The sequence below is a fragment of the Daktulosphaira vitifoliae genome, unplaced genomic scaffold (assembly GCF_025091365.1).
Source record: "Daktulosphaira vitifoliae isolate Bord-2020 unplaced genomic scaffold, ASM2509136v1 Scaffold_4, whole genome shotgun sequence".
Lineage (NCBI taxonomy): Eukaryota > Metazoa > Arthropoda > Insecta > Hemiptera > Phylloxeridae > Daktulosphaira > Daktulosphaira vitifoliae.
The window spans coordinates 5,326,633-5,353,418 of NW_026099575.1; the positions used below are offsets into that span (position 1 = coordinate 5,326,633).

At 27.4% G+C, this 26,786-nt stretch overlaps 1 protein-coding gene across 1 annotated transcript; it reads left to right on the forward strand.

Moving 5' to 3' along the window:
- The first annotated feature begins 50 nt into the window (after positions 1–50).
- Positions 51–26,450, forward strand: LOC126905128 (damage-control phosphatase ARMT1-like). Its single transcript, XM_050684568.1, has 7 exons — positions 51–200; positions 8,412–8,497; positions 9,087–9,192; positions 11,623–11,858; positions 13,364–13,707; positions 13,854–14,087; positions 25,643–26,450. The coding sequence occupies exons 2-7, from the start codon at positions 8,415–8,417 to the stop codon at positions 25,987–25,989; spliced, it is 1,350 nt and encodes a 449-aa protein (XP_050540525.1). The 5' UTR covers positions 51–200; positions 8,412–8,414; the 3' UTR covers positions 25,990–26,450.
- Positions 26,451–26,786: the final 336 nt, after the last annotated feature.

Here is a 26,786-nt window from a genome sequence, read left to right on the forward strand (position 1 = left end):
GATTATCTGATATTTATTAATCGTTGTAGTGCAACACTGACTTAAAAACCCGCTGATGTAAAAATTTTTGTGTATTTTCCTATTGAATTTTTTGACGATCATATAAATGTAGATCGTATTGACAAATCGTCAACATTAGAGGGCCGTTGTTTGTTTGAGGAAGACGTGATCAAACTAGTTTAATAAAGCCAAGTAAATTCGTAAGTACTTACAAAATTTGTTTTACTGTTATTGTTAAGGCATTAGAAATAAAATAAAATATTTTAATAATAGTTACTATATAGAAATTATAATACATAATAAATGGTTTTGTTAGTTGCAATAAAATAAGTTAAAGCTCAATATTATTATATTTACGGAAACCATAATATTATGGAAGCTTATCTATTAACTTACTTCATTTTCATTATAAGTTTTGTGAAATTTACTCACGAAAGGTTATAATTTTTAAAATCATTTATCAGATATCTTATTCTGTAATTCTGTATTTTAATATAAATTTTATATCAATAAATAATAAGTATATATATACGTTTTTTGTAAAAAAATTCTTTTTTATATTTTTAACTTTATAACGCTATAACTTTTTGAACAATGTATGGATCAATATAATTATGTTTTTATAAATACATGAGGTAATTACCTATTATTTGGTATACATTTTTTTTATTTGACAATTTACCTGCCCACGGGGGGATTTTTTCAACTTTTTTCACAAAAAATTAACTTTTTCAACTTAACTTTTGAAAGTTTTCCCGTAATACTGATGTTTTTATATATATCTTAAATTAAAACCTATGTAATATACTTTATCATGGAAAAAAAATTTCAAACTTTATTTTGTCTTCAAGGTGAAAACAAACATCAAAGTTAATAAAAAATAGTTAGGCTCATGTATTTTTACTGAACAAAGAAGGTGGTCAATTGAATGGAATTGAGATTCTAGACAACGTAGAATATAGAAGATATTATTTAATAATATAGACACCGTGAATGTGTTTTTTAGAAGCGCATCAAATGCCATAAAACTATTTTAAGAATCATATTTTTAAATTATTAAAATGTTCATTTTCAACTTTTCTTTCTAAGTGTAAAGTTACTGTGACACGTCAGTTAAAACAAATAGTTACAGGTTCGACTTGCTGTTATTTTGCATTTTGCCTGAGGCTTCTTTCATCTTACAACATAATAAATACCTCTTAATTAACTATGTTACCGTTTAACTGTGTTAGTATCATTTTATCATTATATTTACATCAAGATTTATGAATGCACACATTTATTCCGATCGAAGAAAAATTTAACCGAGAAATTTAAAAAAAAAATGAATAAATAAGATATTTAATAATGTTAAAAAAGTTAAAAAAAAAACCCAGCACAGTGGTGATGTAGCATAGTTGGGTCAAGTATAATAATATCTGACAGTGATTAAAATCACTATCATAAAAAACGCTTCGATGAAAATTTGTAGATAGTGTTTAATTTAAAAAAATTGGTGGATTATTCCAAAAACTCTATGATCTGCTAATTATATTATATCCTTATTACTTATTTATATCCTGATTAAGATAAAGTATGTGCGAATGAAAAATGTGTATAAATATTATTTCTCATAAAAAAATTGTATTGATCCATACACTTTTCAAAAAATTATAGCATTATAAAATTAAAAATGTAAAATAGAATTTTTTTACTAAAATCTTATTTTTTTTTTTATAAATTTTGATGTTAGTTTTCACCATAAAAACAAACTAAAGTCTGAAATTTTTATTTTTCGTATTAAAGTATATAAGCTTTAATTTAATATGTATATAAAAGTGTCATTATTTCCGAAACACTTAAAAAAATTAAGTCGAAAAAGTTCGACTTTTTATATGCATTTTTTTAGTTGTGAACCCCACCTGTATATAGGTAAATGGTACGATTTAAAAAAAAAGTATGCCGAATTAAAGATGTATCTAAATATTATTTCTCATAAAAAATCGTATCGATCCATACATTTTTCAAAAAGTTATATAACTATAAACTATAAAGTTAAAAATATAAAATCGAGAATTTTCACACAAAAATAGCATTCGGAGCCATTTTCACTGTAAAGACAAAATAAAGTCTGAAATTTTTTTTTTCATAGTAAAGTATATTACATAATATTTAATTTAATTATAAATAATATACCAAATAATAGGTAAAGGCATCTTGCATCTATAAAAAAAAAAAGTTATATTGATTTGGTCATTTTTAAAAAAAAGTTATGGCAGTTTTAAGTAAAATAAATTGAAAAATGTCAAAAAATGGCGATTTTTAAATTTATAATTTTTTTGGAGATTTCCCCCATTTACGGGGAACGAGGAAATTTTTTTCAATCTTTGAGGGTAATATCTTTGGCTAGATACGATTTGTGATCTTTTTTCGTATTGTTAAAAGAAATCGGTTCGGTCAGAGCTGAGAAAAAGTAGTAACAGACAAAAAAAAACATATAGTAAAATTAATATCTAATATCTTCTCAGCTTCGCATCAAAGCCAAAATACGATTTTTGTAAAAAAATTCTTTTTATATTTTTAACTTTATAATACTATAACTTTTTGAACAATATATGGATCAATGTAATTTTATATGATAAATACTATTTATAAACCTCTTTCTTTGGACATACTTTTTTTTTAAATAAAACCATTTCCCTATATATATTTATATATATATATTACACTTATAAATCATAAAACTTTTAATGAGGATGTAAATAAGAAAATAGCAGATCATGTAGCTTTTGGAATAATCCACAATTTTTTTAAAATTAAACACTACAGATTTGCTCGAAGCGTTTTTTATGATAGTGATTTTAATTACTGTCAGATATCATTATACTTGATCCAACTATGCCACATCTCCACTGTGCTGGTTTTTTAAATTTATATTTATACTTTAATTATACGTTTATAAAGCTTACTTTTACAAAACAATTTAAAATTATTGAAAATTATTTCCAATGATTTTTTTAAATTTATATATTTGACACCCTATGAGTAAAATTGAGCTTTTCAGATGAAAATTTTTTTTTACTTTTTCAAAAACTTATATGCCTTGTTATTAAGTATATATATATATTTTTTTTGCTTATGCTTTGTTGTCCGTATTATATTAATTCTAATATGAAAAGTTCTTACTTGATACACCACCAGTATTGAAGAGTTTATTTATTTTAATTTAGTAGCAATTCTATCATATTTCTAAATTAAGGAAGTATATTTAACCGTTATTTTGATAGATCTAGTTGGATCTTGGGCTTTTTATGATTAATAAATGACACATTTAAAATGAATAAGTAAAAAAATTATTTTTCGTGTTATTAGTTACTTAAATTAATCGCTTTAAATTTTTTATCGAAATTGATAAATTTGTTTTTCTGATTATATTTTACTAATAAATCTATTCTTAAAAATTCTCACCAAAAAAAAATCTGATAACTAATTATTTAAAATTAAAAACTAGTACTCTAAAATTAGTACGATGATGTTATCTTATGTCTGTGCTAAACTTTAATTGGCGCTTTTTAAATACATTAATCTACAAAGATATTATAATTATGACCTTTGTATTTATTTTGCGAATATTAAGTAGTGTGTGACTATAAAATATGACAAAAAAAAGTGACATTATATAATTGTAATTTTTTTGAAATTTTCCCCCATTTACGGGGAACGAGGGAAATTTTTTCAATTTTTGAGGGTAATATCTTCGACTAGATACGATTTGTGATCTTTTGACGTATCGTTGAAAGATATCGGTTCGGTGAGAGCTAAGAAAATGTGGTAACAGACAAAAAAATATATATATATCATAGTTAAACCAATACCTTCTCAGCTTCGCATCGAAGATAATAAAGAACGAGTACTCAACTTGCACGGGGTAAATTATTTTCTAATACTGATGTCTATAACTTTATGATATTCTTGCAAGTAAAAGAGTAACCAAAATAACAAGAAACCAGCATATTATTAATATTGCTGTTATTTGCCTTATAAATACACTTTGGTTTATAATTAATAATACTCACTTTTAAAAAAAAGTCCAAATTTTCACGTACATGTATTGGAAGTTTTTAATGCTTGCAAGGGAAAATATTGATAAATAATGATAAAAATTTTATATTGAGGTATGAATTTTCAATTCTTAATATTAAAATTATATTATTTGTGTGTAAAATATATGTGCAAGATAAAAATATGGTAATTTTTGGATCATTTTCTTTAGTGCAGTTTACGAATATTATTTTAGTTTGCTAAAAATATTTTCTGAAGATTAATTTATGTGATTATAGTAGTATAAATTTTTATTCGTATGTTTACAATTAAATTTTTAAAAATGATAAGAAATTGAACATTAACGTTTACTTTCACCGATGAAAATGACGATTACAATTGGATAAACAAACGATTCATTAAACCGTGATAACTATAATTATTATAAACTGTTTACTTATGTTTTAAACATATTGTTTTTGATGAACCTTACCTAATACACCAGTTTAACTAAATGATTCTTGGATTAAAAATTATAAGAACTATTAGTTGCTATTATAATTTTGTATTTAATAACTAATTAAAACTTTTGTGACAATGTTTTGCCTTAATGATGTCAATGTTTTCTTTTTATTATAAAACCAATATAAATAGGTAAATGGATTATTTTGTGTATACATTATGAATTACTTAATAATTGAAATTTAAATAAACATTTAAATACTTAAAAATTATACTGTTTTTATATCATAAAATATAATAGTGTTTACTATGTTATCAGACAAAATAACATGTCCTTGCATAATGTTAATTGTATGATGTACAAATAGTGTATTTATTACTTATGCTTTCATATTTTAATATTATTGATAGTTTTATATGAACTCATATGAATCTATTAATAAAATTAATTTATTTAAATTCTTATATGAACAAGTCGTTTTTTAATTTCATAGTTAATTAAAATAAAACTATAAAATTTAAAAAGTTTCAAACGCCATACAAATATTTGTATCTTATAACTAAACAAAAAAAACTGGCAAATTTTCTCTGACAATTTTTTTTGTTAGTATTTATAGCTATATAATAGTTCTTAATCTTAGGAAATTTTATGCAATCAATATAGTTAATAAGACCCAGATATATATTAGATGAAAGAGTATAAAAAACGTTTGTTTTATTACAAAAATGAATAAGAATCTCACTAAATGTTTAGCGTTAAACTCTGTTGCGATATTTGCGTATTTATTTTGTTTATATTTTTTTATTCATAACTATATTCTGTATTTTTTTTACAGAATTAAAATAATTAAAAATTGATTTTTCAATTTCATGTATAGAAATATTACACATATTTAAATTATTACTGGTAAGTGTTTTGTAAACAGTTAAGTACACTATCGCTAGCAGTCATGTTTTCGTAAGTCGCAGGGTATACACTTTAATATTAAAGATTTGTTTGTTCTAAATGGAAGATTCTTATGGCGTTGGAAATTATTTTTTAAGTATACAAACTTATATACATGTATATTTATAGTATTTTTACAGGCTATACGTTAATTTTTAAAATTGAATCTGAATATTCGCCATCTACCCCTCAAAACACCACTGCTCTTATATAATATTCCATTTGTTAATTTATTTTAATATACATAATTTATTTCAATTACTCTTAATTATCGATTTCAAAGAATATTATTATTAGTTTACTTCTAAATGTATTTATTTATATAATTAAAGTTATCATTTTTTACTAACTCTTGTATTTTTCAAGGTCTAATATTAAAGGTATTCGAGAATTTACAATTATAAATTTACAATAAGGACAAAGTACAGTATTTTGATTAATATATCATAATAAGTCGTAGATTATTTTCCAGTAATATAATTTATTATTCAGAAAAATCGAGATAAAAAATAAACATTTTATTGTTGTAATTATTTGATATTAATTATAACATTAAATAATATTTAGCAGAAAAAAAATAGTAAAGACGAATGCATTAAAAGAAACCTACTTATGTAGATTTAAATGTGACACATAATATTTTTTTAAAGTCGTATTTATTAAAATAATGTTTTTTTTTAATTGCTTATAGCCAGAGTTCATAACTTAATACTAAATAGTTTAATTTAAGCGCTATAATGAACATTTAAAAATACTACTTTGACTTTTGACCACTTTGTATCGTATTTTTATGAATACTAGAGATACGTACGTACTTTACGCACATCATTTCTTTTCATTACATTTTATTCGTTTTTGAAATATTAAGAATATACAATGGTATTTCTAGGACTTCTAAAATGTCTGTAATATTGAAACTTATGAGCCCTACTAATAATTATTTGTTTGGTTTATATTAACTTTTAAAAATGTATTAACTAGATAAAAAAATTAATTTCCTAAAAAAAATGCTATTGGATCATTTTTTTCAATAAGAAACAGTTGTGGTTATATAAGAAGACGATATGTTGATCAATTCCTTCTTGCTAGGTGCCTTTTTAAAAATTGTGTTAGATATTATTAATTGTGATGCAAGAATGCATATATATTATAAAGATATATATATATATATACTATCTGTAAACTAGAGTATATAAAACATAAACTCTAATCAAGACTTAATTTTACATTTTGAACTTTTTTTTGGTAATTTTCTCTTGTTCATAAAAAATCAATTATAACCGACAATGATAATAAAATAATGTTATTGTGTTATATTTGATAAACTTATACTTCATCTAAATTTTAATTATAAATGATTTTTTCTTATATTGTTGTGAAGTTTTGAATGTATCTATCAAATATATAGTGTTATTTTCTAGAGTTAATGAAAAGTTGAATCCTTATAATGTTTTTTCGATTACTTGTCAATAAGAAATTAAAATTAAAATGTTCAAAAGTCAGCTCAGAAATTTGTTTAAATGACTATTAGAATCGATACATTTCAATGGTTTCTTGCTAATAAACTAATATATTATGTACATGTATTAGTACATGTTTATAATTGATTTAGTAAAAGTATTGAAGTAGTGAAAACAAAATAATTATTCAACTTACAAAATGGGACGTTAAATTTCAATTTTAAAAAATGACTACAAATTTCCCCCTTCTTTTCCTCGCCTTAATCCCAACTATTTGGGGTCGTCCACCCTTATCCTAAACTTTCACTTGACACAATCTCCTACATCATCTACGCTCACATCAAACGTCCTCATATCGCATTCAATAATATTTCTCCATCTCTTTTTTGGTCTCCCTCTACCTTTTCTTCTTTCAACATTCATTTATACGACATTTTTGTTTTTACAGTTTCCTATTCCCTCTCTTCTCATAACATAAACAAATCATATAAGTCTATTTGCTCTCATCTTATATATGTTTGTCCCTTATCTTATCTTCTCTAGTCACTACACTCATCCATCTAAACATTCTCATAACTGCTACACTCATTCTCTGCTTTACTTTCTTGTCAACTGCCGAATATTCTGAGCCATACATCATTGCTGGTATCACTATAGTCTTATAAAACTTACCTTTCAGCCTCATTGGAATTATTATATTCTTTTATTGCATAACACACACACAAAAAAAAATAAAAATACAAATATTAATTATTTTAAAATGTATATCAGAGATTTACTTGAATGTTTTATAATTTTTTGTCTAATGATTCGCGAAAAAAAAAACAAAAATGTTACTAGTTTGTCAGTTTTGGCAGATTAGTAAAACTCAATATGAGTCCCCCCTAAAGTATTCATTCTCCTTGATATGTATAACCACATAAAAGAAAAGATCCGAAAGTTAAAAGAACAAATAAATTAGGAAGGATTTTAAATACTTTTTAAACAGTTTTGGATATTTAAATCTTCAACAAAAAATTAACTATGAAAAAAAGTCAAAGTTTAACCTTTTTTATCCTAAGAAGTTCACCTATCATAATTGTGTTCAAAAGTTTGCTTTTTTTAATTTATAAACTTTAATCTCACTTTCATGAGCAACATTGCTCCTTTATTTAACTCTTAGACAGTTTTTAAATGAGGTATAAAACAGATTTTGCCGTAATTCTAAATGAATCCCATTACATAATGTGATCTGAACTACTTTTGTTTTCTTCTTAGACCTTTCCTTTCCATTTCCTATGTGATTTCTATATAAAAAAAAAAAAGTTAAATTATTTTCATTTTAGAAATAAAGGTTTAATAATAGTCTAAAACCGTAGGAATTCTTTATAAAAAAAGTAATACAAATTTTTACTGTAATTTTTACTTTTTTTAATAACTTCAAAAGTTATTAAAGATATCAAAACCTGGGGGACACTCAGTATATTATAAATACCAATTAATCATTTTAAATTATTTTATCATACTTTATTCAATTGTTTTAGAAAATGACCATTGAAAACGAATTAATAAGTCTTTGCATTGATGAAAGTCCGCCAAGGAATAAACCTTTGGTAGCAAAATATTTGAGGTGCGTATTGGATGAATAAATTTTGATTTAAATGGCAAATTCCTAAAATAATTACAATTTTTATATTTAATTTTTACATAAATATATCCGTTTGTACAATAAATTATTATTATTTTTGAATTAATTATCTTACAAAACAATTTTTTAATTATCAATGCCAAAAGTTTCATAGTGCACAGTAACATTAATTAAACAATTAAATAATCAAAAACAATCAAAAATATTTTAACATAGGGGCACTAAAGAGATAAGCCCTAAATTTTACAAAATTATTTTTTAATATCATCAAAGATAAAATATTTTTTTTTTGTTTTTTTATAATGTTTTAATTGTTGTGGATAACACAATTTTTCTTTTGTCTTTTTATTTTTATTAAGGTTTTTTTTTACTACACTAATTACCACCCAAATTTTTTTACTATTATTTGATCATTAAAAAAAAAAATGTAGAAGGATATAAAAAATTGTATTTAATTTGAAATACAATCTTTGTCTTCTAGTTTGAACCTCCTAAACCTATCTCATACCTTTGTCCTGGGCAACTGCTAATTTTTAAAAATTCATTATCGTGAATTATATTTTTTTTGCAGAAGTTTTGCATTCCCGGTATTATCTAAGTTATCGCCCTTTAATATTACTAAAACGGGTAGTTACTTAGTGGCGAATAAAACTGCTATTATACAAAAATATGGACCAGTAAGTTTTCTTAATTATGCTTAAATATTTTCTATATTTATTAAGTATACATTTTAGTTCATAAAATTATGTAAACAAACAAAAGCTGTATCAATATTTGATAATTTATAAGTGAAAATATTTTTTCTATTAAAATATTGAACATTGAACAGTATTACGCAAATGATTCATGTCACATGCTGGTATTCGAAATTTATGCTAATTATTTCATTTTTACATGGGCTATCATGTAAAAATCATATCATGCGCCTAGAAAATGATACTATTGATATATTATTAATTTTTGAAGTAAAGTCCAAAAAGATAACATAATTAATAAAAATTCTTATTGAATATTCTTAAGTACGCCTATTCTTTAATAGTAGAAGCTGCAATTACTTAAACAAAAACTAAATTAATGAATGTACAAAATAATTGATATAGATTCTTGCAATTTATGGGTAATATCGCAGGGCCATGTTAACATGTACTACATCTAACGACATAAAAAAGGTGATAACTAAATAAATGAATACAATTTATTTCAATGAAAGGATTTTATTTTATCGACTAATTCTAAATCTTGTAACTTCCAGTTGGTCTAAAATTGCCATCTCATTTCTTATTAAATTAATTAATTTTAATTACATTTTCTAAGTCCAACTTATTTTCCTTCAATAAATAATACATACAATTTATTATAATATATTGTATTTTATACAATATAAATTGATATAGTCAAACTAATAATGGTTTGATGCTTGAAGATCCCAGTAAAAATGTTTTTAAAATAACAAATTAACTTGTAAAATTAGAAGAAAATGGTTAATTTATATATATTTAATAGCAAAATATATACGAGTAATATTCTAATCTGTAAAAAATGTTTTCATGTATATATGATATTTTTCCGACTACTTAATACTTTTAAAGTACATTTAAACTAAATTTTCGAAAATTGGGATTCATTTTTTTAATGTTAATAATTATTTAATAATTAATTATTTAATGTTAATATTTCCTTTGTTTAATATTTGTATAAAATAAAAAAAAAAAGCATTATTGTAAAAGTTATTTTCTCGCTTATATATTTAATATAATGAATGTAAAAAAAAAATTTAACCTACAATTTTGATATACTTAACTGAAAATCGTGGAGAACAAGTTTAGACTTAAAAAAATATCGGAAGTTATGTTTTATGAGATTATATATTATTATTATTTATAATAATTATAAACTATTATACAGTTATTATCGTGTATACATTAATTGAAAGGTTCAATTATGTTTCACATGTTATTAAATTTGTTTTTGAATATAAATATAACATTAACCATGCAAGATAGAACGAAGTTAAGCTAAAAAAACGCATGTCACGAAGCATGAAACATGGACCTACACGTGCATTATCAGAATTTTACATTGGACTTGGAATAGAATGAAATTGTTGTAGTAGGAGATAATGTTATGTAATAGTTCATCAATAAACAATAGTTTTATATATCATTAATGAATAAATAAAGAATCAATCAAATTTTCCTCCCTTGAACTTTTAAAAAAAGATTAAAAAATTCAGAAGTATGTTTTTTTTTTTATATAGAATTGAATTTGAATTAAATAAATTCATAGTTTAAAAAAAAACTTTGGTTCGATAGTTGATTTTTTTTATTAGGCGCATATCAGGTTATGCGATTTAGCCATGAAGACTACCACATGTAATTTAGTAATTATATCTTTTAACTGAGGATGAGAAAACTATAATATTAAGATAATATATAACTAATGGATAAGTTCAAGTACATTGAATATTTGTTATAATTTATTTTAATATATTAAAAATTAAAGTAATTTTTGTCGTGAATTTTTCAGTAGGTCTCATATAAAATGAAGAATCACAAAGTTTTCAAGCTGTCTTGTTCTTTCGCTAAATATTAGTACAATAAAATTAATACTAAATAAAGACTTTTAGTGTGACCATTCCAACTTGACAAATTTTTTTTAAAATCGGCAGCTTATTTCATTTTGAAATGTTTTAAAAGTACTTTTATTAAATAATAAAATTTTATTATTAAACAGATTTAATGAGGGCTACTGATATTTTAGGGATTTCAATAAAAATAACTAATATTTAAACTTCAAATGAATTTATTCAAATTATTTGGTTGTTTCTATCAGTTTATAATATTATGTAAAAAGTGGTGCTAAATAAATGAATATACATACAATTGAAATAAAACAATTTATAATGGTAATGTGGAATATTATTCAAATAATATTTATTATAGTGTAATGTGTTTTGACATTGTAAGCAATAATATAAAATAGTTATTATAATAAAATTTTATTTAATGATATGTAGCATCGTTTTCAAGCAATAAACTTTTTCTTGTCTGAACTTTAATCTACATAAAATATTAAGTTATTTTTAATGTAGTTATTTGACTTATTAGGATGCCGAGATTGACATTAACTATACATTATTGAAACTGGATACACTAAAAGCGGAAATTCTTAGTAACAAACCATTTAGAAAATTAGAGTCAGATAATGTAGACGTAAAGATATGGAACCAGATCCTCGAAGATTACACCGATAAAGACGGAAATCGACCTACATGGTTAAACACTATTTGGCTATATGGCGAATGTTACGTTCATCGTCGTTTGTTTGAAACTTTCGAAACTAGGTAAATGACTAGTAAAAAGAACCCAACACAGTTGAGACATGGTATAGTGAGTGAACAGTATATTTAGACGAATATAGATTGATATCTGACAATGTTTAACATCATTATCGTAAAACTGTTTAATGCAAAAACATCCTTCTTGGTTTTAGACGCAGGTTTTTTGGAACATTTTTATAAAAATTGAACTGTAATTTTTTTTAAGGAATTTCGACGTTTTTTTTTACTTTGACAAACAATTTTATACGGAGGATAATTTTTTTTTTTATCATAAATTTCGATTCAAAGATGATTTAATTTTATGTAGGTTAAAAAGAAGCTGAAATGATTGCTTAATATTTAAATATAAAAGAAAAAAATTGACATAATGTTTTACTATGCTTCAACCCTCTTGAACATAGTTATGAATAGTGTTATGAACTTGGGGTGCTTAAATTCTAAAAGTAAAAAAAAATGTTATCGCTCTACTCGAAATAATGTACCCATATTTTTTATATTTATTTATATGCATACAATTATGTATAACATTATATAAATACGTTTTTTCTACCACTGTGGTATTTTAACTATAATTGTTATTTTATTTTTTGTAAATTGCTGTTTTAAATATAATTGCTATAGTAATTATTTATATAATAATATAAGGAAATATTCTATTTTTCTTTACAAAATTAAAAAAAAATTATGAAATCAGCTGGGGGTACTAATATAATTCCAAGAGGGTACTAAGTTGACAAAGTACACCCTATTTGCACCTAACATTTATGTCCTTAAACTTAAGTTTTTTTGTTGGATTTTTAAAAAAGTATATCGGTTGCAAAGTAATTGTATATATAATAATTGTATATATATAATATTATTTATCAAAATTTTGAATTTATTCAGTTTTCTTAAATGAGGGTCATACTAAAGTACTTATTAAACGAAATATTAGATCTGCTAAATTTACTATTTTTATTTAACTAGTGCTGTATTGGTAAAAGTTGATAAATACTCTATTTGTATAAAGCAATTTCAGTGAAATTGGGATTAAAATAAATAAATGAGATATACTATAAGAAAATTAAATATCATATGCTTTACAATTATATGATAGAAAATAATTAATTACATTACTACTCACAAACATATATTTGTTGAGTATAAGTATATTATATTATCATTACAAGTCAAAAAAATTAAAATTTTATTTCGTTTCATAAGGAATAATAAATATTAAATAAATAAGCTCTTAGTTATTAATTTTTTTTTTAATGATTCTTTTCTTAAACGGATTTTCATTTATTTATTTATATAAAACATCTTTTGATTCAAGACTACACATGGGATAACTATTAGTGTAAACTATCAAATACTATTAGAGATTTGAAGGATATACGGTGTATGCCCACTAACATTTTTTTTTAATTAATGTATTCTTTAAAATAAAAAAGGATTTTTCGCAAACACCACTGAATACAATAATTATAATACTACTAATATTATAAAATAAAATATATATGGTTTAGTAAATACTTGAGAGACTATGATCCTTTCTACGAGCAAAAAATGAAATCATTGGTATCTTGTGAAGATGCAATGGAGTTTTTAAGCGATTTTTTGATTGACTATTTTCAACGGACTAGCATACAATCTCGTCATTTACGAGAAGACCTTCCAAAAATTCTTAAATGTGCTCTTTGGGGAAACCGTTGTGATTTATCACAAACCGGTGGAGATACAATTATACAAACTGAAAGTCCTTTAAAGCTCGTTGACTCATTACAAAATCTCATTTTAGTTGATGAATCTTCAAAAATTGTTGATTTCCTGTGTAGTTTTAATCGTGAAGGCAAAGACAACAAAATTTTAGGTAAAAATATTTTTAATATTTATTAGTTTTTAAATTAATATTTTTAATATAGTTTTAATTTTATTTAATTAAAAATATTGAAAAAATGTGTTCTTAGAAAACTTAAATATTTTTAATTTATTTATTATTTAAAATATTCTTTAAAGATATTATATTGGACAATGCCGGCTATGAGTTGTTTAGTGACCTTTGCATGGCTGATTATTTTGTTACTTACAAAATTGTCAATACTGTGAGGTTTCATGGGAAAGCTATACCTTGGTTTGTGTCTGATGTTACACGTCGTGATTTTTTTGATACTATCGATTACGTAGCTAATAAAAGTGGAACAAAATCTATGAAACAACTTGGAAAAAGATGGGAAGGATACATTCAATCTGGTATGTACATTTTATATACAACTCTTTATTAAACTTGAGTATTCTTAACTTTTCTTAAATTTTGTTTAATAGAGACACTTTTTATCTCAAAGTATTGCTCATGCTTAATATAGTTTATTATAAGAATATAGTTTAAAACAAACTATATTCTTCATGTCTATAATGTAATAAAATGTTTTACGTTATTCGCAAATGCCTTTGTATTTTCTATATTTTGTTCAAAATGACGGAAAAACTTGTAGAAGATTTGTAAATCTTAAAATTGTTTACTTTAACTTTTGCTTGTAAAATTTAAAGTTTATATAAAAGTAAATTTATATATCAGCAACAACAAAAAATGAGTGTTATTAACACGCTTATATTAGTTTCACCTGTATGTATGTATGTATGTATGTATGTATGTATGTANTTTGTAACTCTCCAAACGCCACGCGTTATCGCATATTCCGTTGTCTAGACTAGACTGTTATACGCATTCACCCCTCCCCACGCCTCGCTCACAATACGACGGTACACTATTCCTATAAAAATTTATTTTTAGTTATCGTACCCGTACACGCGTGCTTGTCATCAATATTATATATATGTAAACAAATTTTTATTTTGACTGACCAATAACGCCCGCGTCTAATGCGCCTTACGTATATATATATATATTCCTACCGCCGTTTATACCTCGGGTATAACGTTAGTCCGACCCGCCCGGCCATAAAACACAGCTATACTTAGTGCATGATACTTTTACGTAGTTAAGTCGCATTATTTGTATAAATATATATATTCTAATTACTATTAAAATTAATATATTAACACGATTTATTCTAATTAAGAGATATAAAGTATTCATTCCGATTACGAGGGATGATTTCCGTATCGTCATTTTTCGTCACTATCTCCACGTTCCGGGAGTGAGTAATTTACGCGCCTGCTGTTTTCTTTGGATGTGGTAGCCGTTTCTCAGACTCCCCAGAATCGAACCAACCCTGATTTCCCGTTACCCGTAACAACCATGATATTGATAGTAACTACTATCATAACATGAAACTAAAAAGTAAAAAATAAATATAGTTTAAAAAACTAAAAAAACACGCTTTTAAAGTACATCGAACTAAAAAGTTAAAAATAATTTTTAAAATAATTTTAAAATAATTATGAACAAAAAATACTAATATTATTGTGATAAAAGCGTGGGTGCTTTGTGCCATATTTTTCGTATATTGAGCGCCCGACGCTTTTATCACAATAATACTAGTATTTTTTGTTCATAATTATTTTAAACTTATTTTAAAAAATATTTTTAACTTTTTAGTTCGATGTGCTTTAAAAGCGTGTTTTTTTAGTTTTTTTAAACTATATTTATTTTATAAATAATTTTGTTCTTCTCAAAATAACTTATAATTGCCCTAGAACAATGTGTGATGCCAATAAAAAGGGCATATTGAAAAAATGGTATAAAATTTGAATTTAAACTTTCATAACACATATTTTGATATATTAATAAAAATTGATAAAAGACACTATAACTCACTTTTAAAAGAAAAGAATATTGAAAAATAACGTCAAATTTGAATTTAGTGACCTCAATAACACGTTTAACAATCTTTTTTCTACTCAAAAGTTGAAAGCTTGACTTCAAAAAATTTTTCCTGCTAAAACTTTGTTTTAGAACACTATTTTGATTGAAAAAAACTAATTATAATCATATGGCTATTTTTTATGTTAAACGTCCTCGAAATGTATTGTTTGATGAAGAGATTTATGATTATGAAATAAGCGTAATCACAAAGGTACAATTTTATAGGGAAATACTTTTTGAACTAATTAAAAATACTTAACCAAACTTTTGGAAAAGATAATTTTCAATGACAACAAAACCTCGTTTTTGAAAAAAGTAATTGTTACGTAGTATTGAAATGACAAAATATATGTTTTATTGCTTTCACATGTGACATATGCAATACTGAAATTGCTGTTTTTATAAATTACTAGAGATAATTATGGTATATGATTACTTGTATAATGATGTATCTACGAAGGAGAGTCTTTGGAGTCAGGACCCCTTATAGACATAGAATAATAGTATTGATAGTGGTGGATAGTGGAGAGGTGCAGCTCCTCACTACTTTACGTTTTAATAACTATCTGGACCCAGTGGAGCTAAAACTGAGGGCAGTTGCCTCCTTGATCAAAATACGATGGGGCAAAAGTATCATTATGACTAAAAAATAAAATTAATTATTATTATTTGGGTTAAGTTAAAAAAACGTTTTTTAATAACTTCATTAAAAAAAAAAATACATAATATCTGACAGTGATTACAATCACTATCATAAGAAGCGCTTCGATACAAATCTGTAAATAGNAAAAGGAATAAACAAAGACTTTACTTTAAACAGTAAGCCGGACAGCGACAACCGAGTACTGAGACTGATGAATGACACAAGGCACTGGAGTCGACTGACCACGATGGTCAGGTCTATTGGGTTTTTATAATAATTACACCTATTGCCGATTTGGCAATAAATATTATTTGTTAATTCATCAGTCTCAGGCAGCGGATGTGCTGTCTGTATTTTATTAAAATAATTCTCACGATTATGAAAACGTGACACCATCACATCCACTCATGTCTTTTTGGTGCCACGTCCCCGTGGTAATGAACAATTCAAATGAACAAATAAAAGAATATTTTATGAGAATAAACAAAATAATTTAACTTAACTAATTTAATTTACATTTTAATTTTCTATATATTTTTTTGATCCGCTTACTTTCCTACATTTGGTGTATGATTTGGTTGTGGAACGATATTGTTCTTTTTGCTTTTCTTTTGTAGTCCTTGATGTTTTGATTAATGATCAGGCTGTATAGATTGTTTTTAATCTTGCTTTGTTTTCAGGGGGGATTTGCTTGGAATAAAGCTTGTTGGGTAGTAGGAAGTTTTTGCAGGGCTTGAAGTTTTATTATGTTACTTCTGATTTCGGTTCAATAATATTGTTTAATGACTTCTGACCAATCATATTTGACGTAACTTTGTAAATATAATCGTCGGGCTTTTTATTTCTTCCGCTTGAATCAGTTGTGTGAATGCTATCGCTGTTATGCCCATGCACAATAGTCTCAACGCTGTGGTTTTTATCATCATTGTCTCTATTGTAGTACGGTTTTAGTCGTCTAATGTGTATGGTATCCTTCACGACATTTTTATTTAGGATTAGTTCTACTTCATAATTTACGTCATTTATTTTATTAATTATTTTAAATGGACCACGATATTGGTGGCCTAATTTTGCACATTGGTTTTTTATTATAAAAGGAAATTTGACTAAGACTAATTGACCTGGTTTGTATTCTAAGTGTTTGTGTGATAAATCATAGTTGATTTTCTGCGTTTTTTGAGCTTTTGCTATTATGTCTGGTAGTTTCATTCTAACATTATGTAAGTCTTCCAGCGCTTTCTTTAGGTCATGTGATAGAGGCTGAGGGATTATTTTGTTGTCTATAGGCTGTGCAGCATGAAATCCATGCATTAGATAGAATGGCGAAAATCCAGTTGTAGACTGCGGTGTAGTGTTGTAGCTAAAAGTGACAGCTGGTAAATAGTGTGACCATCTATTCTGATTGTTGTCTTGCATATAATGTCGTAAAGCTGTACATAGCGTCTCATTTGTTCGTTCTACAAATCCTTGAGATTGAGGCGAGTAGGCTGAGCTGAACTTCTGTTTGATGCCTAAGTTGTCACAAACTTGTGCCAGTTCCTTATTTTTAAAGTGAGTTCCCCGGTCACTTGTTATAGATCGAGGGCAGCCCCATTTGAAAATTAATTCGAAAAGGAATTTTATGACAGACTCGCCATCTGCAGAGCGAACTGCTTTGGTGAAAATATACTTGGTCGTGTTGCAAGCTGCTACTATTACGTGTTTCTTTCCATTACTATTGCATAGTGGCCCGAGAAAATCAATAGTTACTCTAGATAACGGAGTTCCATCTATGACTGGGATAGGCTGTAATAATCCTGTAGGTTTCCCTGTGGCTCTCTTGTTGATTTGACATGAATGGCATGATTTGATATAGGCTGCCGTGTCTTTCGAAAGAGAAGGCCAATAATATTTTTGCTGTAGCTTATGTATAGTCCGTGATATACCTGCGTGTCCTGACGTTGGACTTTCGTGGTATGCTTTTAATATTCTAGCAGTAACTTCTTTGGGTACTACCAGTAAGTTATAGTTGCCTATATTTTGATTATATGATTTAAAGTATAATACGTTACATATTATGGTGAATTTCCGTGATAGTCTATTTGTTTTCTTATCTGATTCTTTGCCTTCTAAAGCGTTTCGAATTGATAAGCAAAAAGGGTCTTTTTGTTGCTTTTCTGCAATAGAAAATTCTTTCTCTTCTGTGGCTGATAACTCTTGAATGTTGCCAATACATTGAACTTGAACATTCGGTTCGTGACCACTCTCATATCCGAATATTGCTGAGTCTATTATGTGTTCTAAAGAGTATCTGGATAGTGCATCCGCCACTACATTATCTCGCCCTCTAGTAAATACTATTTTGAAGTCGTAATCCCAAAGTTTGATAATTAAGCGAGATATGCGGGCTGACGGATTTTTTAAGCTGCGGTAATATTTTAAGCTAATGTTATCACTATATACCGTAAAATGTCTGGCGTAAAGGTACTCTCTGAAGAATTCGATAGCAAAGGTCAGACCTAGAAGTTCTAACGTAGTAGAGCTGTAGGTTTTTTCTGATTCTAACAGCTTCCGAGAGGCATAACCTATGACTCTTGAAATGTTGTTTTCGTCTGTCTGTTCTAGCACTCCACCTAGCCCTCGAATACTTGCGTCAACGGTCAAGCTCGTTGGTCTATCATCGTTAAAGTGTGCTAGAATAGGTTTTGATGTTAATAAGGTTTTCAGTTGTTCAAACGCTTCAGTATGTTCTTGTTGCCAGTTAATTTTCTCGTATTTTTTTGTTTTTGTTAACTCTTTAAGGCAATTAGCGATCTGTGCGAATGATTTTATATGTCTACGGTAAAATGAACAAAGTCCTAAAAAGCTTCTAACGTCTTTANTGTCTACGGTAAAATGAACAAAGTCCTAAAACGCTTCTAACGTCTTTAACCGTTTTGGGGCGGGGAAAGTCCGTTATGGCTCTTATGTTGCGGTCCAACGGTGTTATGCCGTCGCGTGTTATCCGAAAGCCTAATAGGTCTATTTTATCAGAAAATAAAATACATTTACTTGCTTTTATTTTGAGTCCAATTTTGTCAAGAATTTTAAATACTTTTTCGAGATTTTCCAAGGCTTCTGGAAAACTCTTTCCGAAGCATGCTAGGTCATCTATATAGATCACAAGTGATTTATATAACAGTTCTGAGAAAGCATTGTTGACTATTCTGCTGAATATTGCTGATGAGTTGCGAAAACCCATTGGTAATCGGCAAAACGTCATTAAGCCACACGCACTGGTGAATGAAAGTAAATGTTGACACTCTTCTTTAATAGGAATTTGAAAAAAACTATTATTAAGATCTAGACTTGAGAAGAATTGTGAGTTTTCTAGTGCTCTGAACAAATCTTGAGATCGTGGAAGTGGATAGTTGTCAGGTTCAACTCTTTCGTTTAAGTCCTTGTAGTCTATTACTAGACGATGTTGATCTTTTTCTTTCTTTTTGACGAGAAAAGCGTTTGCTGCATATTTTGACATGGCGTGTTTAATTATTCCTACGTCAAGTAATTTATCTAATTCTTTTTTCAAAATGTCTCTTTGAGCAGGGGATACTCTATGTGGAGCATTAAATTTTGGTTCTTTTACGTTTTCCTTTAGTTTTATTTCACATGGCGGTACTTTTGCTGGCTCTAATCTAGATGCGTCCGTAGAAAATACGTGTAAGTATTTTTTCACTAGGTCAACTACTTTAGCGTGTTGTTCTTGGGATAAATGTGATGATATCTTAATAGGCGTGTTGTCATTGTCGGTTAATTGCTCTTTAATTGTTTCGTTATGCATAGCTGTGTGAACAGTTGACAATGATGTTGCTTTGTCCTGTATCATCGTTTCTGTATTTGGGTGGCCGTGGCTCGTGGCGTTAGCTACTCCGATTTCATTGATAATTGCATTATCGTTTTTTATGCACTGTTTACTATGCTCCACGTGGAGCTGTACTGACTGAATAATTTTTTTTAATGGTAGAAATTCGTTTATCTCTACTATATGCTGCGGTATGTACTTTGATGTTTTTGTAGTCGGCTTGCCGGGCCGCCAATGAGTACCATTATTTACATGATATAGTACCGCAAAATTTCGATCACCCGTTCCGTACATTACTCCGTATTTATGTTTTTCAGAATAAATGTACGTGTCCATTGAATAGTGATTTAATATGCTGGCAATTTCTTCATCTGAAAACCAATAGCCTGGGACGTCTTTTATTTTTAATAACACCAATAAATCACAAAGTGTGATTTTCTTTTGTTTAGATGAGCTAATTGCATTGCAAATTGCATGCAATGCGCAATTGTTGTCTTCCGCAACATTTTCGCCCATTTGATATTTTTCGAAGACCTCCCGTAGTTTTGCTAAACGTGTGTTGTCAGCAAATTTATTCTGTGCGGCTATTTGTGTTGTGAGTGTAGAAATAACGTTCTTACTGTTCACGTTATTTGTATTGTTTTTTTTTATTGCGACTTGGTCGGCGTTGTATATTTTCGTAGTTATAATATTTTTTATAATCATCAAATTTGAATTAAAGTTAATATGAGCCTTATTATTGAATAGAAATCTGTTTCCCAATATGAGCGAACTTATTAAGTTATTTACAACATAGACGTCTACATCAAACTGCTCGTTCTCAATGACGATTTGAATAATAGTTTTTCCTATTAAATCCAAGGGCTTGTTATCTGCTCCGGTTATTAGCATATTTTCAACCTTTTTAATGTTGTATCCTTTAGCTAATTCCGCGTTTAATATATTTAGATTTGCCCCGGTATCTATAGTGACTGTTATTTCTGCTTGGTTTAATGTGGCTATGATGTACAATGCTTTTGCGCTAGAATATTGACTTGTCGATTGTACGTACTCAATTTTATTGCTTCTATTAACTTTATTTATAATATTTTTTGATTGATGAGATTCTATTTTTGATTTTGCTAAGGTTAAAGGTGAACATATGTCCTTAGCATGAGCGTTTAACCTAAAAGCTAGTTTTTTGAGTTGCAATTTTTTGCTGTGTGATTTTGGCTCTGGCATAATTGACACTTTGTGTCATCTGCTTCCTTTTTTCTGGATCTGCAGACATTTGCTTCGTGGCCGTATTTTTCACAAATTTGGCATTGAACTATTAATTTTTTGTTACGGAAACAATTCTCAGTAATGTGGTTAGTCCTGTGGCAAATATCACATTTTCTGTTTTTGCCGGACGTGTTACCATTAAATTTTTTTACTGTATTAGTCCGTGATTTTTGAAAATCTAAAAGTTCTTTGACTTGCCTTTTTAATTGCTCTAGCTCATTTTCTTGTTTTTTATTTGACATGTGTTGGATTTGTTCCTTAAGAATGTCTGTTCTAATTTCTGAACTAGACTTACTTTTATCGCCTTCTATGAGAAATTCTGTAGTCTCCCATTTTCTTATGTTCTTTTTTAGACTGTCCAAGGTGTCGTTTTCCAACATCGAAACCATTCTTAAAATGTCGGGGCGTAATCCCTTCATAATAAGATGTACTTTTTCTTTTTGTGACATGTCTTTATTTATACGTAAGCATAAAGCTTCCGCTTCATTTAAATAAGAGCTTACGGATTCGTCCGGTTGTTGATAGCGTTTTTGTAATATCATTCTTATCATGTCTGTTTGAGCTGTTGGCTCAAATTCTAACCTTATTTTATACTCTAGATCTTCCCACTTGATTTGGCCGACGGTGTTTTCTTCTAGATTTTCATAGAAATGTAAAGCCGTACCTTCTAAGAAAGCTGGTAAAAACTGAACTTTTTCTTCGTCGTTCCATTCATTTATAATGCTGGCCCTCTTGTATCGCTTAAGAAACAGGTCTACACTTTCGTGAACTTCTCCTCTAAACTGACCTGGCTTAAAGAATGGCTTTCTACGGTTCTTGATGTCATTATTAGCCATGTTTTTGGTATGTGGTACTGTAAAAGATTCGTTAAGATCCACAACGAAATCTTCCGGAAGCCACTGACCTTTGATGTACCTAACCAAGCGGTCTCTCTTTTGATCTAGAGTGCCGGCAGTGGTTAGTTTTCTCTTGATTAACTCAGATATGGCTTCGTTAGAATTTAGCTTGTGTGCCCAACCTGTTTTGTAAGATGGACGTTCGTTTTCTTCTGACGATGTTGGATTAAGCTCTATGAGTGATTTTGTGTATTCTTCTTTGGCCATCAAGTGTTGGATAAGTTGGTTTAATAATACTTTTTTTTCTTATACTATAACAACAACCCTAACGTAATATATACGTTACCTTTGTTGGGCGCCACTCTGTCGTAACACAGGAAAGAAAATGATATAAGATAAATGTGTGTAAGTGTGTAACTATGTGTACGAAGATGAATATGAGGAGGTGGTGCCTGCTGTCTAGGTATTCACGTGCGTGTTGTCGTACAGCAGTCACCGTGCTCGGCTGACACTCCGGGTTAGCTGTGGGTGTCGAAAGGCTGTTGTTATAGGAAGGGAGAATAAGAGTAACACCTAGGTATGAGGTGCAGACGAAGTGCAAGACACAAATACTAGGCGTACCAGGTGAGGAAAGATAACAGAGTACGAGGTGCAGACGAAGTGCAAGACACAAGTACTCTGAAATGTCGAAGAAAAGAGTATATAGGTTAGAAAAGGAATAAACAAAGACTTTACTTTAAACAGTAAGCCGGACAGCGACAACCGAGTACTGAGACTGATGAATGACACAAGGCACTGGAGTCGACTGACGCCGATGGTCAGGTCTATTGGGTTTTTATAATAATTACACTTATTGCCGATTTGGCAATAAATATTATTTGTTAATTCATCAGTTTCAGGCAGCGGATGTGCTGTCTGTATTTTATTAAAATAATTCTCACGATTATGAAAACGTGACACCATCACAATAGCGTTTAATTTTAAGAAATTGGTGGATTATGCAAAAATCAAAATTAACTCTTATTTTTTGTTCTATTTCGACTGCCATTTGCACATAGAGGAAAAGCCGTCGAGACAATTTTTTTTTTTAACTTATAGTACTTAACATAAGCTTTAATTTAACATATGTTCATAGGACGTAGTGTTTAGTTTAAACATTTAAAAAATTTGAAAACATTGAGTATTTTGAAAAAGTTGCAACCCCTGGGGGCAAATAAAAGGTTAGATTTTCAAAAAAATTATATCAAATGAAAGTAAAATACCTAATGTGTCTATATAAAAAAAAATTATTTTGGTACATTCGCTTTTCAAAAAGTTAAGGCAGTTTTAAGAGAAAAAAATTTCAACATTTATTGATTTTGAAAATTTTAATTTTTTTTGGAGATTTCCACGATTTACAGGGAACGAGGGAAATTTTTAAAACATTTTAAGGGCAATGACTTCAACTAAGTACGATTTGTGATATTTTGACGTATCGTTGAAGAAATCAGTTTGGTGAAAGCTGAGAAAAAGTATCAACATATACAAAAAAAATATATCATGGTAAAATTAATACCATCTCAGCTTCGTATCGAAGATAAAAATAGTTTCTTATCAATTTCATATTTTGTGAGTATCCCAATATTATCTTTGAAGAATTTTATTACTGAAATAAAATTTAAATTAACTTTTCATCAAAGATTAAATTTGTTTTTTTTTCAGTATTTCATTTATATATTTCTAAATTTTAATTATTAATTTAATTAAGTTATTCTGCTAAAAAAGTTTGATATTGAATAAAAGTTTGATATAAATTGAACTAAACAGTTTTTAGAGGTTAATGATTAGGTATTTTTCTTTTATTTATTGTAATAAATATAAAAAACCCAGCACAGTGGGGTCGTGGCATAGTTGGGTCCAGTATAGATGATTTCTGACAGTGATTAAAATCACTATCATAAAAAATACTTCGATGCAAATCTGTAGATGGTGTTTAATTAAAAAAAAAAAATTTTTTAAAATAGCATATTTTTGAATACGGTAGCCATTTGCGCATAGAAGATAGGTCGTCGGGGCAATTTTTTTTATTTTATAGTACATAAAATAAGCTTTAATTTAATATATGTTTAGAGGACGCAGTATTTCCGGAACATTTTCAAAAATTAAGTTGAAAAAGTTATTTTTTGTAAAAAAGTTACTATTTTAAATCCCCCCAGTGAGCAGAATAAGTGTTAGATTTTCAAAAAAAATTATATCAAATGAAAGGGAAATATCTAAGGTTTCAATACAAAAAAATATTATTTTTATTTGTTCATTTTTGAAAAAGTTATGGCAGTTTTAAGTACAAAAAACATCCCGATAAAAGGTAATTTTTATCGCAAACATTACATTTTTTTTTAAATTTTAACAGCAATTTTCACATAGTAGATAGGTCGTCGGGACAAATTTTTTTTTTTCATTTGATAGTATATAACATAACCTTTGATTTGATATATGTTTAATGGACGCAGTATTTCCGGAACATTTTCAAAAATTAAGTTGAAAAAGTTAGTTTTTGTAAAAAATTTGCTATTTTTAATTCCTCTTGTGAGCAGAATAAGTGTTAGATTTTCAAAAAAAAATGATATCAAACGAAAGGAAATTACCTATAGTTTCAGTATAAAAAAAAATTATGTTGATTTGTTTGTTTTTGAAAAAGTTATAAGAAAAAAAAATGAGAAAAATGGCAAAATTTACCGATTTTTAAATTTGAAATTTTTTTTGGTATATTTCCCCCATTTGCGGGGAACGAGGCAAAATTTTTCAATTTTTAATAGTAATGTCTTCAACTAGATACGATTTGTGATCTTTTGACGTATTATTGAAAGAAATCGGTCCAGTGTGAGCTGAGAAAAAGTGACAACAGACATAAAAAAAAAAAAAAAACACATCATAGTAAAATTAATACCTTCTCAGCTTCGCATCAAAGCAAAAAAAATTGCTTAACCCGCTTTTTGGCTTAGTAACAATCAAGGAGACCGAGAATTTTAATCATTAAATTTTTGTCCCCATGTAAAAAATAGTTTCGGCGCCTCTGTCTGGACCTCTCTCCTTTGAAAATTTCTAAATACAGTACTGCGCTCGTTTCGAATATAGACTGGTTTTAGCAAGTTAACTGCGCCCTCTAATAAGTTAGGTTGTGTTGTTAAAATAATAATAGAGCATGGAGAAAACTTGGATCTTTTCAATGGTTTTATTTTAGTTTCGAGTGGTTTGCTTTATGAAAGTACGCATATTTATCGCTTCATCAAACTAAATAATTTATAGTTTTTGATATTTTGTTTAGATAAACTTCTTGTTCAGATAAACTTTAATTTATGTAATACACTTCTAATATTTTTAGCTCCAGAGTTTTTTCCAAACTTGTGTGCTATTAAAAATTATTTTTTTCTTTAACAGATCAATGGAAATTTGAAAACGAACAGTTTTGGACTTTACCATTCCACTTTGGACAAATAAAATCAATGGATCCTGAATTATATGAAAAATTATCTGAGTCTATTTTGATAATATCTAAAGGAGATCTTAATTATAGAAAATTAGTTGGAGATGTATTTTGGGAGCCTACAGTTCCTTTTAGTCAAGCTGTTGGAAGTTTTAAACCATCTAAATTAATCGCTCTAAGAACACTGAAGTCAGATATTACGTGTGGCTTACCTGAAGGTTTAGCTGAACGTATATCTCAAGCTGACCCAGACTGGTTGAAAATTGGAAAATATGCTGTTATTCACGTTGATGGTGTTTAAACCAATTGGAAGTACAATTAGTAATTAGCTTCGAAGATAATTAAAATTAACTATTTTTTATTTGAAATCTTACTATTTAAGAAGATTATATGACTAAATCTTACATAAATAACTTATTATATTTATAGCTGAAACTTTTCTACGCAATTAAATTTTAAGACATATACATAAATGTTTCAAATTATTCCATTTTTTTTTATTTCACTGTGGGAATTAAATCTGACGAATTTATAACTGTTCTTTTAATGTTACCATTTTTATTATTACTATTATTAATGTTTGTTATTTTACAAAAAAAAAAATTGTTGATCTATTAAATTATTTTTGCATTTTAAAGGAAGATTAATGATAAAGTGTTTGAATGAAAATAATTTTCAAATGATAAAAATTTGTGTATGTCTGTATATTTTATATTATTTCTTAATAATTAATATTTTTTAGAATTATATGCATTTATCAATTTTGTTAGGTTATTTCGAACACATCATCAGCCAGTATAAATATTTATTGAACGTCATGAAAACTTAGTTATGTGTTATTAACATAGTTATAATTTTGTAGGGTTCACTACCCTTAGAACGAAAAATTTCTTCGATACTATTAATCCTATGACAAAGTTTATTCTAAAACTCTAGTCATAAAAATATTTTTTATGGTAGATTTTTTTGCAGTTCATAATACAATACGTTTTATTGTGTTTGTATTATGTAAATATTTTATATTTGCGGTTCGATGCATAAACAAAAAATTGCCAACATTTTAGAGGGGACTAGAATTACTCACTGGTGCCTCTAGCG

Excerpts from the sequence above, each read along its gene's own strand:
- LOC126905128 (XM_050684568.1), top strand. The coding sequence starts at position 8,415 with ATGACCATTGAAAACGAATTAATAAGTCTTTGCATTGATGAAAGTCCG. Across the intron at positions 9,193-11,622 it reads TTATACAAAAATATGGACCA|GATGCCGAGATTGACATTAA; the intron begins GTAAGTTTTCTT and ends TTGACTTATTAG. Across the intron at positions 13,708-13,853 it reads CAAAGACAACAAAATTTTAG|ATATTATATTGGACAATGCC; the intron begins GTAAAAATATTT and ends TATTCTTTAAAG.